The following is a 14,794-nucleotide window of genomic DNA, read 5'->3' as shown; positions in this document are numbered from 1 at the left end:
ACCTACAAAATCAAACACAACAACAATAATAACCAAGAAATAATAATCTTATTCTTTAAGAAGAAAAGCTTTGGTGAGACATTAAGAAAAAGAATTTCAGTGGGATGACCACTAAAGAACAAGAATATGTAAGAATATATATTCTTGTATACTCTCACCAAGGCAGAGAGATGTGCATGAGTCTATCCAGGGAGGCCCTTGGATAGACTCACACACATCCTACAGGTTTTGACAGTTAACACAAATATAACTGCACCTGTGTTGCAGTAAAGGCATGGACTACATAATCCAAAAAAATCCACTTTTCCCTCCTGGCTCCCAATGACTCCCCTCTGTAGGATTCTGGGACTCTCACTCCCATCCAAGCACTGATGTTGGACCTTTTGCAAACTAGACTGTGTTTAACATCAGGGTTGAGGATAAATAATAGAAGCTCGTTAATATACTTTGGTTCATTAATTATACTTTTACTTGGAGACTCAGTACAGTCGGCAGCTAAACAAACTCAGACAAAGAAAATAATCATTCAGAATAATGAATTGTCATCTAGATAACATGTAACACTTCTGAGAAGTGTACTGTGATATCCCTGTAAAATTAATGAGGTCTTAGTTAAACCAGGCCTCATTAAAGTTTCTCCCATTAAACCTTTCCTGGAAAATTGGAGAAAAAACATCTCATGTGTAGATTAACTGGCTTGTCAGGCAGCTCCTACTGTAAAGAGCTCAAGTGAAATATGGCAGAGCCAGGAGAAGCAGGAGCTCCAGCCTTTCAGGCCAAATAAATTCCACTTGACAGTATTGCCTAATTAGAGCTAATATAATCAGCAAAACAGCAAAAATAAGAGCAGCTGGATTTGGAGTTAAATGAGAGATCCAATGCTCCAAGTGTTGCCACCTTCAATAAATGGGGTGCACAGATCAAATTAAGTTTTGATGAGTTGCACTTTGGTGACAGATGTGACTTTTCTGTAGGGCACAACAACTTGAGTATTTTGCCCAACACCTGAAAACTAGCCTGGCTGGGAACAACTTCCCACAGGGATGATGTGAGCATTATCTTCATAAATATCTTTTAACCTTTTCCATCACAGCACTGCAAGATGTCCATCTCCTGAGTATTCAAATTCACTCATTTTCAGGAATTCCCACAAAGAGAGAGTTACAGATACAAAATTCAGAAGTGAAGGGTGTTAAGTAGTGTTTGAGGACCATCCAAAAGGATTAAATCAACAAAAAATGAAGTTGACAAAGCAGCACTACATCAATTAATTTTCTCAACAGAAACCTTAAAATACTCTTAATTCCATGCACTCTTACACTTACTAGGAAGGACTAATGGGTTTATAGAACTATAATTGAAAAATTCTGAAATGGGAATTTTGACCTCATTCCTCAGACGAAGGAAAGAATTACAGACACATGAATTGTGAAATCTATTATTTCCCCTAAAAAAATAAACCAACAAACCAACTCAACAAAAAACAATAAACCAAAAACACAAGAAAGCCAACCAAACAAAATCCACAGCTCTTTTGTCTCTGCATGTCACAATTTACAGTTCTCACTTTAACTGCTAGTGGTTGCTATGGAGTCCCCAAATGAGCCTTCAACTAAGATTTAGTGTAAGTCAGAAATAAGCAGTGAATTTATGACTGTGCTGAGTCATGAATTAGACATGATAAATTTCCACCAGCTACTATCATTCAGGACTTGGTTTGCCTCAGGTTTATGAACATGATCCTGAATAAATCTTTTGAGCAGCTCCTTTTGACAGAGACAGGCAAGTTACCTCTAGTAACTCTGAAAACATCCAGCGATATAGAATTTGCCAACAATTTCACAAACTGTGCCTCTTACTCTTGGGTTTTTATGAAAATAAGGTAGGATTTTAGCTCACTTAAATCTTACACAAAGTAGCAAAATCACATATATTTAAAAAAAAAAAGTGAAGTAGTCCCAATTGAATAGAATTCCTGTAACAAGTAAAAGGTGTAGAACACATCCCAGCTGATGTGGAAATGTAGGTAGTTAATGCCACGTTAATCACATTTCTATGTTTATTCTTCACAACATTTGAACTGCAAATCTGAATACACAGAATATGTTTGGGTTTTTTAAAGACCACATGAAAATAACATTACTTGATCCAAACCAAGTTTATTTTCTCAAGGTGAAATAATGAGAAAGAGATTTGTTGACTTCAGAGAACAGCTGAGACCTATAGAAAAAATGTCTTCTGCCCTGATAAAATCCTAGAGATAATAAAATCAGGCATAAACATACATATAATTTTCACTTAGTTTCTGCTACAAACTTCAGTCATCCTAAACTTCAAGTAAACAACTTGAATTTCCAACATTAGAAAAATAAATCCCCAGGGACATGTTCACTTTTCTCCCAAGGGAGTTCTAACTGACAAAAAAGTAAATTGTCATTGAAAATATTTTACCAGGAAAAATAAAGTTAGGCAAAAAGACATGGCTGAGATCTGTGTCTGTTTCTAGCAGAAAAATGGGATTGCAGAAAAATGCTGTGTGAAATTCTGCACAGCTTCAACACCTAGAGTGAGGAAAAACTGCAACAATTTACCAATTACATGCAGTAAAAACCAACAGCTTAGCAAAAAATAAAGAAGTAATTGCATCCACTATCTTTGCCTGCTATGAAAACATGGAAATAAAGATGGAAACTGGTATTTTGCTTTAAGTAATTACATTTTCAGTGGAACTCCCCTGTCAGCATTCAGTTATGACTGTTACTATCCAGAATGGAGCATCTCCTTATTCCTTCTTTTTGATGCTCATTATAATGTGGTTTTCCTAACCTGTCTACAAATGTCTTAGAGAAAAAAGAAACCTAAAAAGTGGCCTCAAACACTTCGTAAGAAGCTGTTTAAAGTAAACACGAAAAGCTTTTAAATATTTATCAATGACATTACATCAAGAACTAAAGAACTAATAATTTTTCACCCATGGTGTTTTTATTCTGTCCCACATTCCCACTGCTGTTTATTCCAACATGTTGAGTTCCATTTATTTGGTGTGTGGTTTCAGATAAGGAAAGGTGAAAGGAAAAAGTTTTTAGAGAAGGAAGAAAGGGAAGGAAAAAAGATAAAAAAGAAGGGAGCAGCAAGCTGTAAAGGACACTGCAATCCTGAATAGAGCAATTGCCCTCTCACATGGAAAAAGCATACATCCCTTCTAGTCAAAACACATTGGATAAAACACATTGATAAAGGACTTTTTGCACTAGATATACCTTGAAGGAATATTAAAACAGCTTGGTTTCCAGAAGCATTTAAATCAAGTACATCAAATCAATAATCCAAAATCCCTCTGGAAGTCTTGGCCAGTCTAAAAGACTTCTCACAATCCCTTTGGGTTTTAATGCCAAAAGTCCAGTAGAATTCAGGGTAGTCTTTCTCCTCAGGCACTAAACCCACTAGGAGGAACAGCTGGGGTAAGATCAGAGCTCTGAAGAAATCAATGATCAATTTTAGCTGCTGATGCTCATGTAGAGGAGGATCCCAGCCAGTGGGCAAGTCCAGTGAGGAAATGGAAGGAGGCAGATAAAAATGATGTTAATTAGACACAAACAGAAGCAGGGATTACCTCCCCACTTGTGCAATTAATAATGCTCAGGGCTTTGTTACTATATGTTTGTGTCTTTATTATTTGCTGTTTGTTTTTAACAGTCTTGCCAAAAAAAGCAAAACCACTGTGCTGCCAACTTTTATTGCTTTCTTAGAGAAAATAATGCTTTTACAATGCAGATATTTCATTTCTTTATGATCAAATGGTGCTGCAAGCAACAACTTGACACTCTATAACAAGCACTGACATTTCAGGATATTTAGTTGACTATTTACGACCTGCTTGCATTAAAAGTTGTTTTGCACTAACTGCAATGCAGATTTATTCCTATAAACTTACAAAACTAATCCTGGAAAAGCCACTAGTTTCAGGGCTGACAGAGCACAGCAACTCCAGTCCTCCAAACTACTCCCAGCTCATCATATTTTCCCATTTTAAGGTAAACTAATACCAGTGAGGAAAGGATGAATAAAAAGATCACACATGGAGTAAACTCTTTTTCTGTAGAACTGGTGACAAATTTCAGTTTACACAGCAAATCCGAGCTCACTGAAAACCTGAGGTAAATTCCACAGTCAGACATGGTGACAGAGTCTGGACAGGGGAAGATGAGCCAGAATTCTGTGGATCTTGTGGACATCCAGGCTACCACTGGATGCATTTCACTGCTGCACGAGGAGTGATGCTGGAATTCCTGAAAGCAGCCAAAGAAATTGGCTCTCAAGTGCCATAAAATTCCAGGGGCACCGCTTATGACCACAGTCAGTCTGAGGTATTTAGCTTAAGAATGATTAATCACAGTTGAATCAGCCTTTTGTTTCTTTTTTGACATTTCAGAGCCCTTTCTAGTATTCCATCTATCTGAAGTCTGGCCATGACTTGATACCGAAGGAGACTGTTTGAAATAATTCCATTTACTTTGGCCTGCATACAAGTCTGGATAAAGGTTTCAGTCAAAACACCTCTTCACATCATAGAATGGTCTTAAAATGGCACACAGAGATAACACAGCAAGGAGACACTAAATCTGCTGTGCACTTCAAAGTGCTCAGGGAATTATTTACCAGCAGCAGTGGGGTGGCTTCAGGGGAAGCACATCCTTGACCAAAACAAGGACTGATCCACGCTCCAGCTGCAGGGTTTGTATGCAAATACCAACACTGAAAAAGCTTTACAAAACCCAGAACTAAGGAAACTCATGGAGAAAATGCCCCCAGCAAATCCTTCCCAACAGAAAAGCTCAGAGGAGAAAGCAATTTAAGGTCAACAGAGGCTCTGTGGCAAACTCGAGGCAGCAAATACACTTATTATTGATACAAGAAACACAGCTCCAAAATCCATTTGGTGTCACCCACCATAAGATTCCAAAGCAGTATCAAAGGACTGCAATGGAAAGAACAGAAAGGATCTCAAAGAATTCAGTACTGACTGGAAAATGTGAATTTAGTAACATAGTGAAACATGGAGTGACATTTTTTACTTGAAAGATGGGGGATAAAATAGAATATCAATATAGGAAAAAAACACCCAAGGTCCTCTCAAGCATTTCTCTGATATGGCTGTTTGCTAAAGGTGCTTCTTTTATGTCTGTAATTCCATAAATATGCTTGCAAACAACTGCATTTCACTGAAAACATTAATGAGTACACAGACAGGACTTAAACACAAGAGAAGCAATCCTGAGACCAACCTCATTTTCAAGTAAAATACTTTCTTATATTTAAAACTTTATCACACACTCCACAATGCATTAGGGAAAAAACTGCATCTTATGACTCCTGGAAAATTTTCAAGGAAACTACTTTCCAGCATGAGAACCACCACATCTAACAGAGCCTGAGAAGGTTTCCCACAAGGTCGTGAATTTCTTCAGAGAACCATTTTAATCTTGTATTACCCTGACCTACCCAGAAAAAAATGGAACAAAGCCATTGCTTAAGGTTTTTCACTGGATTTTTCCATATTAACATAATAGGACTACAGGAATCCTTTTGTCTCAATTCAATGTAGATTTTATGTTACCTGTTTGTAAATATTAACCCATACATGGGAACAAGTCTGCGAGAAGATAGGAACAACAACAACAAAAAAATCTTAATATTGCAATTTAGTCCCTTCCCCCATCCTAAAGTAATTTCACTGGGAATCCACTGCTTTAAAATCACATTGCAATCAAATGTTGGCAGCTTGGGAACAAAAGGAATGGGAACAGTGAGTCAAAAGGGAGCTTTATTTTAAAAACCTCTGTAATTATGTCTGATCCATGGGTTAGTTGATACTCTAACCATTCATCTTCCTGCTTGAGAATCCAGAATTCTCCAACTCTGTTCTGTGCCAGAGGAATCCCAGCTCTGGGATGTGCTTCCAGGACATTCAGGCCTCCAATCTTCCACTGGATTACACACCATTCATACCCCAAATGGTACCAATTGTGGAAAGATAATCCTTCAGATGAAATGGTCACACACTGACCCCCAATAACTATTTCCCAAATCTCATGCCTCCTCTGTAAATAAGTGCTTGTGTTCTCAAAAGACTCTGCTCATACAGAGAAGTGCTGCTGTGCTGTGCTGAGCCTCCATTTCTGAACATCCCAGGGCAAATAATTTGCGAAGAGAATTACAAAAAAAAAAAAAAAAAAAAAAAAGGCTAAAACCCCAGTGGTTAGCTTTCCAGCTCCTTTTTCTTTCCTTCATTTAATGTCTTACCTGACACCAGATTGCCAACAGTCACCTCCAGCCTGTCACTCACCCACAATAATATCATTAAGGGAAAGGAGCCTCTACCATCTCTATTAAATTGCAATAAAGCAGAGTCTTCGACATGTAATGCCTCTAAGTCAACCAGGCATTACTGAAATTACTTAATCTGCAAAGTCAGTACCTCCCCACCCTACTTTCCCACTCCCAATCACTTCTCAAGAGCAGCAGCATTATCCAGATGCATTGCAGAGCTCAGTTTGATCATTTGCTTCACTGCTCTATTTCAGTGAGGGGTAAAGCAGAACTACAGAATTAATGTCAACCTGATTTTCAATTGCATTATTTCTGTCTACTTCTGAAACAAATACACCCAGGAAAAGAAATATAAAATATTTGCAATTAATTTCTTAGATTACTGCTCTCCCAACAGAGAGTGTCTCCATGTGTCTGTGTGTGTTCTAATCATACATGGATAGCTCTCTCCTTACCCTCCCCACTCCCTGCTCCAGCTTTAATTACCTCAGCACACTGATGTATAGATTTCTGGAAGACTAAAATGTATATTCTACCAAATCACAGTCACATCAAATAGTCATTAATTCTAAGCAAGGGAAGAAAAAGAGTTTTTGTGAAGGGAACAAGAAGTAAAACACTCCCATTGCAGTCTGATCAGTTTCCATTATTTAAGAATGGAATCCAGAAGAATTGGGGGAGTGTGATATTCTTGATGGAGTCATTTTCAAATTGCAGCACAGGCTCAACAGAACACCAACCCCATCATGATAAATAATACACACATATAGTGGCTCCTTTAAAGCACTGACTCATGTACGATGAGCTTTATTTAATCCATATACACCAAGTTCATGTTTTTAGTAAAACACTACAAGCACCTGAACCCAAATTTTCCTAGCCATGCTATCTTTCAGAACTGAGATGTTTTTTTGCCATTATAGCCAGATTTATTTCTTAAGTGCCCTGGAAAAATAATCCATTTTTTTTGCAAGTCTTGAACCATGCAGTTTGTAGAAAAGACAAGGGCTGTTAAATTGCACTGTTTCAACATGAACAAATCACCCCAAACTTTTAAATGTCTCCAAAGGGCAGGGAAAGTAACCAGAACCTTTGGTTCAACCTGGTGATGTACTCTGAGATTGTACCATAATAATACCCAGAAGCAATGCTATATTTGAAGAGAAAAGGTATCACATTCACAAGATCTAAAAACCACAAGAGAGACACTCTCAGGCAGGAGGGCTAGACAAAGGTGAAGCTAACAGAGGTTACAAAGGAGTCAGAGTGGTTACTGTAAATGTTCTGTGGATTCTCCTCAAAAATCTGCTCTGGCTCAAAATCACTGCTCACCAAACCTCTCCCTGGTTTCACGGGCAGAGCAAGTCCCCAACCTCCAACAAAAAATAAAGAGGAAAACCCAGCCAAGCCCACAAAGGCATCTTATCACTGCTTGGAGTCACTAAGCAACAGTTCCAAACATGCCAACCTCAAAAAGGGAGAATTTTAGTGTATTGGAAGAGATACTGTAAACACCAGATAGCCAGGTAACCAAATGACAAACTGTTATCTGACAGCCTTGAAAACTTCTCTCAAGCCAAGATGTAATAAATAGCACATGCAGCTAAATTGGAAAAAAAAAAAATAAAAACTCCTAAGCCAAGTTAAATAGTAACCAATATTCAAATTTAACCATATAAAGTCCACATTAAAATCCAAAATGACAATTACAAAATATTACATTACTATGAACGCTGTCAAAAGCTTTGAATAATAGTACACTGAGGAAATAAGTGAAAACACACTTTACCTTATATCTCATTTTGGGGCATGAATGAATGTAGAAACCCATGTAATAAAAACAGAGATCAGGAGCCTTTTCATGAAGTTGTCTAGTAAAAGCAATTTCCCTGTGAGGGCAAAGAAAATACTAATTATATTTGAATACAATTCTTACAGTCATTTTAGCTCTTCATATTGAAATATTTTACAGCTACCTGGCTCTTGATCTATTTAAAGGACTAGACTTCTATAAAATAAAAAATGAGGATCATAAAGTCCAAACTAGTGTTTTTAAAAAATCCCCAACTTAATAAACTGAAAATTAATACTTGGAAACCAAACAAACAAATCCCCAAAACGCACAACACTATGTCAGGCTTAAAAATACTTTCCTTTTTGTGTTTTGGTCTGCCAACTGCCTGGTGTGAAATTCAAATAAAAGTGACTAAGAGCCTTTATTTACTAGGTTTCTCGTTAATATTCATGTACATTGGAATTCTACAGAAACCTGGCCCAGCTATTGCACATAGACTGGCTAATGCTGCTCAGGAAAACATCAGAAGTGTTTTTAAAAAAATAAGCTGCAAGGATAAGCCTCTTGCTTGTTCTATCATTTATGCCCCAGCAATTTGCATGTTAAAACATCCATCTTTATGCAACAAAAGGTATTTTCACCCATCCCATGTTTGTTAGCATGATCTTCTCATTTATTCTGAAAATGTCAACATGTATTCCAAAACAAGTTTGCTTTTTATTTTACTGGCACAAGGAAAGCACTGTTACTACAAAGATTCAGCCAGTGCTTCCTCTCCAATGATCATTTTTACAGCATTTCTAACTGTGCAGCTCACTTTTGTACCAAATTTGATGGAGCATGGATGTTGGTCCTCACTTTGTGTGTCAAAGGGATAAGGAGATGTCCCTGCCCACTGCAGGGGTGTTGGAATAGATGCTCTTTAGAAGGTCCTTTCCAACACAAACTATTCTATGGCCCAAGATATGAGTACATCCATACAGGAAGCATCTACAAACACTGCAAGTTCTTCATCACCTAAATTAGCATCACTCAGTATTTCTTGATTTTTTTTTTTCCTTTGGCAAGGCTGGTGTTTCCAAGCAGCTTCTTCTCCCCTCATTCTCTACTTACATGCCTACATATTTCAAATGATCCTCAAATCCCATCCTTTCTACAACTCAGCAGCCAGAGCTCTCAGAGTGGCATGAAGTGGAAGTGACAGCAGTGCAGTTCAACCTCCTCGGAGTAAAACTGGCAACAGCTTTGAAAGTATCAGATTCCTCTGCAACTTCCTAAATCCTCCCTAACTCAACTTTTTTTTTCCCCCTTTTTGAAAGAAGAACGAGGTTGGGTCCCTCTAGGACTGTTGGGAACTCATTTTTATAGCCTTAAATGCTGCAGAATTTACAAGCTGCTTTTTCACAAGTTGAGCTGTGCAGGCATGGTGCAGCGACAAAGCTTGAAATTTATTATGTAGAAAATTTAAAATAATTTAAAGAATCCATAAGCATGGATTATGTCAGTCTATTATTACATAAAGTAATGTGAGATGTACAAACACTAAGAAACAACTCTTAAGAGGACTTAGTATTTTATATGTTACTCTTGCAAGGGAAAAACTACTCTAATTTCAAGTATCTAGCACATGAAATAGAATAGTATTTAAAATCTAACTATTAAGACAAAAAAGATCAATTCTAAATCATAGGAACTTCAACATTTTTCCACATTGGAATTCTGATTAATTCTATAAAATTGTCAGATCTTAATCAAATTAATAAAATTGATTGCAAATTCAGATGAGACATTTGAGATGTTAGTTTGCACGTGATTTATTAGTTATAGCAAAAGTTTGTGAGCTAACTGTGGTTGAGACGTTTCCTAAAAGTGATGTTTGTGCTTCACACAGTGCAAATGGTGCCACTGACCCACCCTGGTGGGTGACACTGAACAGCTGAAGCTGCACCTCCAGAAAAGGTCCCTCTCAACAGGATGTCCTAGAGAAAGGAGAAAGCTGGATCTCACAATTCCAGAGCTCCTTCTGCACCTGAGAGAGTGCAGTGCAAATCTCAACAGGTAAAAACACTTGTGCTACAGCTTCTCCCACTCAAACTTGTAAAGCTAAATGTCTGGCATGAGGCTCAAACCCAGCTGCTTCATGAGAACCTCCCTGGGAACACCACATGTCTGAGAACAGATTATTTCATGTAAAAAAAAATCATAACAAAAAAAAATAGTTACACAATTATTTCCACTCATTTAGGTTTGGGTTTTTTCCACTTATAATAACAATAGAACCATAAAATTGCTTATGGAAGAAAAACAGTAACTTGCAATTTCGCATACAAGTTTTATTCACAATGAAAAGCAATACCCACTCTTCCTACTGTTTTGCAAGGCCATGTTGGATAGTTAATTTAAAGCTTTAAAATTCATAGGATTACTCTCTCCATCAGCCTTTCTGAAGACAAAGATAATGAGATTAACACACCTGAAAAACATACTTAGTGCTAGTACAGCAGGAGACCACTAATTCAGAAGACAACGCTTTTTAGGTACTCTGTTATTTATGATCGCAATGTGCATAAAACTATAAAAGTGATTAATTTCATTTGGTGACTGGGCTAAGAGAAAGGTCAAAGGAAAAATTATTCCTATTCAAACAAAAAAGGGGCTTTTCCTGCTCAAGCCAAGCAATACTAAATTATTTTCAGGGGCAATAAAAACGAGGCATTTTGTTTCTGAGTGTTTTTTTTAGTCTGTAAAAGTATTTAGCTAACTAGGAAGATACATCTTTAGTCAAAGATGCCAATTAAAAATTTATCTGGAATACAACCAAGAACTACTTTGCTGAAGATAGTGCCACTAGTATATATTTAGCCTAAAAATAAAAGCACGAGTTTAGAAACAAGTATCAATTCCTACTATTCCCTCCAGCCAGATAACAAAAAAGTCCTCTTACCGTAATGCAGAGTAGACTCCCAAAGATAAGAAAGAGAAGTCTGGATCGTAGTACAGATAGACTGAGGACACACAGTAGGGCAGGATATCAATGACACCAACTGCAATTATCTTCCCATCCAGCCAATACTGCTGGTGGAAAGAGCCATAGCCACATTCCGGGCCGGTTGGGGAATGCTCTGCCTAAGCGAGAACAAAACAGGGTTGTAAGTCACTGATGAACTTTCAGCATGAAAACTATTTTAAGGAGAACTGTAACCCAGAAGTAATGCTGTGAGAAATTGCTGTGGCCACCTGGATTTAGAAAAAGGGAAAAAGGCATTTGGAAAGTTACTGGATCATTTGTGAGCTTTGCTGTAGTCGTGATGGGTAAACCCTGCATATCACACATCCCGAATGTGAATCAGAAATAGCCTCTACCATGGAGCATTTAGGGTACTGACATGACAAACCAATGTGATTCATCACGTTATTAATGCATTATTACATGCAGATCTGGTGCCTCCAACACTCCCTGTCACAGCAAGGATCCTCCAGATTCTCTCCATGTCCCCAAGCACTAGAAGCACTTTAGCCACAGAAAAACTGAGTTCCTCAGAGTGGCCATTAAATTTACTTCAGAGAAACATTTGAACTAAAAACCTGAACAGCTTATTCTTTCCGTGATGTTTACTCTCTTTAACTAACAAAACGCCTTTTGCCCAAGAACCTGAAACTGTGTTGCAACAAAATCTGCGGAACCTCTTCTCTGTCAGCCCACATCAGAGCAAATCCTGCAAAAGCACCAAGGGATTGGCTATTGTTGTGTGCTGTGGTTTTGGATGTGCACTGAAGTTTGACTCTGGATGGGGTAAAGCACCTCGAGCCAGAAACTGATGCTTGGAGTTAAGAAGAAAATGATCTCCCTAATTTAAACTGTATTACACAACCAACTTTGGCATGCCATTTTCTCCCACGTCAAGTTTACTTTAATCCTGAATTCCACTGTGCTCAACTTAATTATCCATCTAGTCATGTTTTTCACTGCATTGCCAGGTCTTCAGAAAGCTGCTTCTCACTCAATAAATCTGACAATATTGCCTGCTATTACCAACTGTTTTGCATTACAACAGCAGAAGGTGGGTTTAATCAAGTATTTTGATACAGTAGCCCAGACTGAAGAGATGATAGGCAGGAGAAGTTACTCTAATTGGTACCACATGTGTCAAAAGAAATCAATCACGTGAACAAAAATCATTTCAACTGGCTTAGCCAACCAGCAAAGCCCAAAAAAAGGCCACATAACAATATGTCTGCATTTTTATATAGTTATACAGCATAAAACTAGATGTGCAGCTACAAACACTCTGAAAGTGAAATGATTAAACTATTTGAGAGCTCCATCTGCAGTATGTGAGGACATTAAACTCAGATATAGCAGATTAAACCAGGTTTCTCTTGTTCAGGTAAAGCCCACTTACACAACAGTTATGGTTTCATTCAGGCTCATCAACTTTTCAGCACAGCAAAATGACATCACATGGTCAGTGGTAAAACTTTTAAGCAGGGACACAGTCAAGTAAGAGATGTTCTCTAAGGATTTCTCAGCACAGGTTAAATTCCCTTCTCAGAGTGCAGTCAGTGACAGAAAAATGAAACATCTCAAAGCCACGGGGAAATGTGGTTGGTAATAGAACACAGACTTGCTTAAGTAAGGTTCAGTTACAACAGATTTTCTTTCTTTGTCAAAAATTCATCATAAAGGATTTAATGAATGTTAAAGAAGACAGTCTAAGCCAACATGGAAAAGATTTTCACTCAAAGCAAAGTTTTCTGAAGTTGAACAAATGCTGTGTCTGTGTGTGACCCCAAACCTCCAAAGGGGAGCACACGGGTTTGGTGACTGGACCTCTGCAAACTGAAATATTAACATCACTTAAAACTTTTAGTAACGTACAACCTGCAGCTATTTCACTAATGCAGTCACAGTGAAATGTCATGAACATAACAGAGTCTATGTTCTGCAACAAACATAACGATTTGCACTGATTTCAGGCAAACGTTCAAGGATCTCTGTTACATTAAGCAAATAACATTTTAAAAAGAGTAAGATTTCCCTCCTGCTTCAAAAATCTCATACAATGTAATCCTTTGTGATGCTTGTCAGTACTAGATTTTCTCCCATTTCTCAATGAATACTTGGCTTCTTTAACTTGATTTCCTGTGCACTATCCAGGCAATTTGGCCTGAAACAGGTCTAGAGTATGAAACCTTTTCCTGCAGCAGGCTACACCATTTCACACCCTGAACATCTCCACTGGGACCATGTTTGTCAAGGGTGATGTAAAATACACCAGTGACATCAGGTGAGCAAACCCCACCAGAAAGGGCTCATCTTATCTACCCAAAATTATACACTAGCCCTGGAATCAATCTAGAGGAATGATTTAAAATTATTTAAAATTACCAGTTTATAGTCCTATTTCAATACAATGTGTTATTACATTGATGATACTGAAAGGTTCCAGGACAAAATCTAAACCACAATTTTCTCTCCAATGTTTACACTGTCATGCAGAGAAAAATACAATATATTCCATTACACATTAATTCTACCTGTCTTCATATCCTGCTAGCTAATGATTCCATGAACCCATTTGATTGCTCACATTTTATAACCCATTATTAACATTTAAATATTGAACAGAACTGGCATTACATATTGCCCAATTAGTACCTAAGTGTACTAAATGCTTATAATTGGACTTCAATGATGGTGAGAGCACTCGAATTTCTTCAAAGCACATTAATCTTTCTTTTACTTTAATATTAAGAGGTGTTTTGCTTATTATAATTACCAAAAAAAGGTCCTGCCTGTACAACGCATGGTTATTTTTCTCTGAGTGGTTTCATGAAATTTCTTTTTACCCTCTGCTGTGCATGGAGGGAAAAGGAAGATATTAAATCCATGCTAGCAAAGAAAAAAAACAGCCAGGAAACCCTTGACTTCTCCACTCCAGTGGAAATTATTTGCTGAATAAAATGAAGTGATTAATTCCAGCAGTTCCTTTCCCAGTGGCACACACACACACTCACACACACACACACAAACCTGCCACATGGTAGGTTTCTCTTGGTTAGCAACATATTTCCTCTCCAGAACTCCATCCTCCTTTCCTTAGGGATTAGTAGGACACTTTTCACAGAGCCACGTTCTGTGCCTGACTGGAAGAGTCTAGAATGTGAGCTACACTGTCAGCTACTGAGTCAGGACAGGGACAGAAAATGCTGAGAGGATTAGTGAGGCTGTGAGGCTCCAGGGGCTTCAGACACAAGAGATGTTTGGTCCCACCACAGACATCATGGGGATGTCTACACCACTGCAAGGAAATAAAACCCAATTTGCCAAAATCTTGAAATGAAATGAGTTTTTGCTTTAGTCCTGAGCAGTGCATCAAATGTAAGTAGAAATGTCCTTGTAAGAAGGTGATCCTGGGAATTACAGACTTCTAATCGTCTCGTTTATTAGATCTCTTAAAAATTAGAACATATCAATAAACAAAATAATGCAAAGCAGAAGCTGATGAGCTTTTTGAAGAGCAAAGATCAAGATTCACAAACATCTTTCAGTTCTTCAGAATTCAAAAGCATCTCAGCATGGATAATAGGAGAACAAATGATCATTTGCATAACAGAGAACAGATCACTTTCCATCCTGCTGCATCTATTACATTCTCCAGACTGGTA

At 37.8% G+C, this 14,794-nt stretch overlaps 1 protein-coding gene across 4 annotated transcripts in view; it reads right to left on the bottom strand.

The window, feature by feature from the left end:
- Positions 1-14,794, bottom strand: part of ATE1 (arginyltransferase 1) — a 65,692-nt gene that overhangs the window by 33,407 nt on the left and 17,491 nt on the right. For all 4 annotated transcript variants that reach the window (XM_085064681.1, XM_085064683.1, XM_085064680.1 and 1 more), the window contains 2 exons: positions 11,070-11,251; positions 8,120-8,219 (listed from right to left, as the gene is read on the bottom strand). In XM_085064681.1, the coding sequence (XP_084920807.1) occupies positions 8,120-8,219; positions 11,070-11,251 (282 nt within the window). The remainder of the gene's footprint in view (positions 1-8,119; positions 8,220-11,069; positions 11,252-14,794) is intronic.

The sequence above is a fragment of the Lichenostomus cassidix genome, chromosome 6 (assembly GCF_008360975.1).
Source record: "Lichenostomus cassidix isolate B80296 chromosome 6, HeHo_3.0, whole genome shotgun sequence".
Classification (NCBI taxonomy): domain Eukaryota; kingdom Metazoa; phylum Chordata; class Aves; order Passeriformes; family Meliphagidae; genus Lichenostomus; species Lichenostomus cassidix.
Note: the sequence above shows the minus strand (reverse complement) of the source record. Positions and strands in the feature narration are given on the sequence as shown.